The 2,371-nt window shown below is 32.2% G+C and overlaps 1 protein-coding gene across 1 annotated transcript in view; it reads left to right on the plus strand.

Moving 5' to 3' along the window:
- LOC137630153 (complement C1q and tumor necrosis factor-related protein 9B-like) overlaps positions 1–1,288 on the plus strand; it is a 3,011-nt gene extending 1,723 nt beyond the window's left edge. Inside the window, exon 2 of the mRNA XM_068361608.1 lies at positions 552–1,288. Within this exon, the coding sequence (XP_068217709.1) occupies positions 552–856 (305 nt within the window). The 3' untranslated portion in view covers positions 857–1,288. The remainder of the gene's footprint in view (positions 1–551) is intronic.
- Positions 1,289–2,371: the final 1,083 nt, after the last annotated feature.

The raw sequence follows: 2,371 nt of genomic DNA on the forward strand, positions 1-2,371 counted from the left end.
CTACTTTCTTGGACTGCGATTGAAAAGTACATCGGTTTAGATCAAACTTATAATAACGTGTGTCACTGTGCATCTGTAAAAACGATTTAACCTCTTGGTAGAATTTTTGCTACTTGGTCAAGAGATTCAAATTCTGAATATCCAAAATTATCTTTAGCTTGATAAAAAAATATTAAACATGTCCTTCCACTCCAGTCTGTTTACTGTCTCTCTATGCCAGTCTGTACAGGCAAATTTTCTAAGCTCGTCAATCCATCGTCGTCTCTTCCTTCCCCTGCTTCTTTTGCAATCTCTGGGGACTTTCTGTTATTCTTAATGTCCATCATATTTTCACCATCATACGTTCCTACATATTCGGATAATTAAACTCTGACATGTTGAAAGACAGACACAATTCGCAATTTCTCTCGACCACATTTCACATCGCTTTGTTCATTTCATGAAACTGAAATCTCCTGAACCCTTTACATTTAACTTGGTCTGAAATGTCATTAACCAACGAACAGTATTTAACCTGAAATTAAATCTTATTTTCAATATCTTTCTTTCAGGCATGTGTATTGCAACACTAGGTCAACAGGAATATAGAACCGGTCACTTCAGACCTGACAATGTTGGAGGACGCCCTGTCGGTGCGATACGAGAAGATCTGAAGCCGGTGGGACCCGGTGGCATAAGGGAAGACTTTAAGCCAGTGGGACCCGGTGGCATAAGGGAAGACTTTAAACCAGTGGGACCCGGTGGCATAAGGGAAGACTTTAAGCCAGTTGGACCCGGTGGCATAAGGGAAGACTTTAAGCCAGTGGGACCCGGAGGAATTCAAGATAAACTAACGCCAGTAGGATCATCTCGTTAAGAGACTGGCAAACATTCGTCACCTGACAAGATCTGTAGCTTACATTGAAGCCATCAATTTTATCATTAAACTACCTATGATAATGCATACTAAGAAGAGCCTGCTCTGGAAACCTAATTACTTAAAGAAAGGGAGCTAAACATATCAATCAATAACCATAACAAAACAGAGACCATGGAACGAGTTCCATGAATTTTGAGGTCAGAAAAATATATGTCTACTTTACCAACTTAGAATAAATTAGTTTATCAAACAATCTATTAAAACGGTGACGAAATAAATAAGAATTTTTATTTGAATTATATGGATTCTTTGATATACTACAAAGTCATTTCCAGCAATTTTGTTTAGTTATTAGTAATGATAATTATGACATTTTCTTCAAGAAAGTTGGCATTCTGACCAAAGTTTTGACACTTTCTACCTATTATTGACATTTTTTTTTTTTTTTTTTTGTATTTGTTAACACAAGATCATGTCCTGAAGTTTTCATTTTATTTTCTTTATTACAAAAATACTTAAAGTTATTATTGTAACTATTTCTTTACTTATTGATTCTTTTTTCATATTATAATTGTTTTATCTGTTCAATCATCAAATTCTGTAATAATTTTCGTTGTAATCAATGAACAAATTGGATAGAATTATAATAAAAAAATAAAATCTCAGACATACTTTTCTATGGTCCCTTATTATTATTATTACTAGCCAAGCTACAACCCTAGTTGGAAAAGCAAGATGCTATAAGCCCAAGGGCTCCAACAGAGAAAAATAGCCCAGTGAGGAAAGCAAATAAGGAAATAAATAAATGATGAGAATAAATTAACAATAAATCATTCTAAAACTATCAACAACATCAAAAAACAGATATGTCATATATAAACTATAAAAAGACTCATGTCAGCCTGGTCAACATAAAAACATTTGTTCCAACTTTGAACTTATGAAGTTCTACTGATTCAACTACCCGATTAGGAAGATCATTCACAACTTGGTAACAGCTGGAATAAAACTTTTAGAATACTGTGCAGTATTGAGCATCATGATGGAGAAGGCCTGGCTATTAGAAGGAAATGAAAAATGAATACTTCTTGAAAATTATTAGACTTTGAGATAAAAAATAACATATTTTGACATGCATAACTCAACTGTAGATAAATTATTTCACAATAAAAGAAAATATTCTTTATAACTTCTTTATCATAAGTGGAAAGATTAAAAGTAAAACAAACAAATAGTATATAACTTAATTTTATTTATTTCTGACATACAGTTCTTGCATTCTTCTGTTGAAGTTTCTCTCACACACACTCTCTCTCTCTCTCTCTCTCTCTCTCTCTATATATATATATATATATGAATATATATATATATATACACACATATATATATATATATATATATGTGTGTGTGTGTGTGTGTATATATATATATATATATAGATAGATAGATAGATAGATAGATAGATATTATACAATATATATGGGTGTGTGTATTTATTTGCTATTATCAGAC

This window comes from Palaemon carinicauda, chromosome 38 (genome assembly GCF_036898095.1).
Source record: "Palaemon carinicauda isolate YSFRI2023 chromosome 38, ASM3689809v2, whole genome shotgun sequence".
Lineage (NCBI taxonomy): Eukaryota > Metazoa > Arthropoda > Malacostraca > Decapoda > Palaemonidae > Palaemon > Palaemon carinicauda.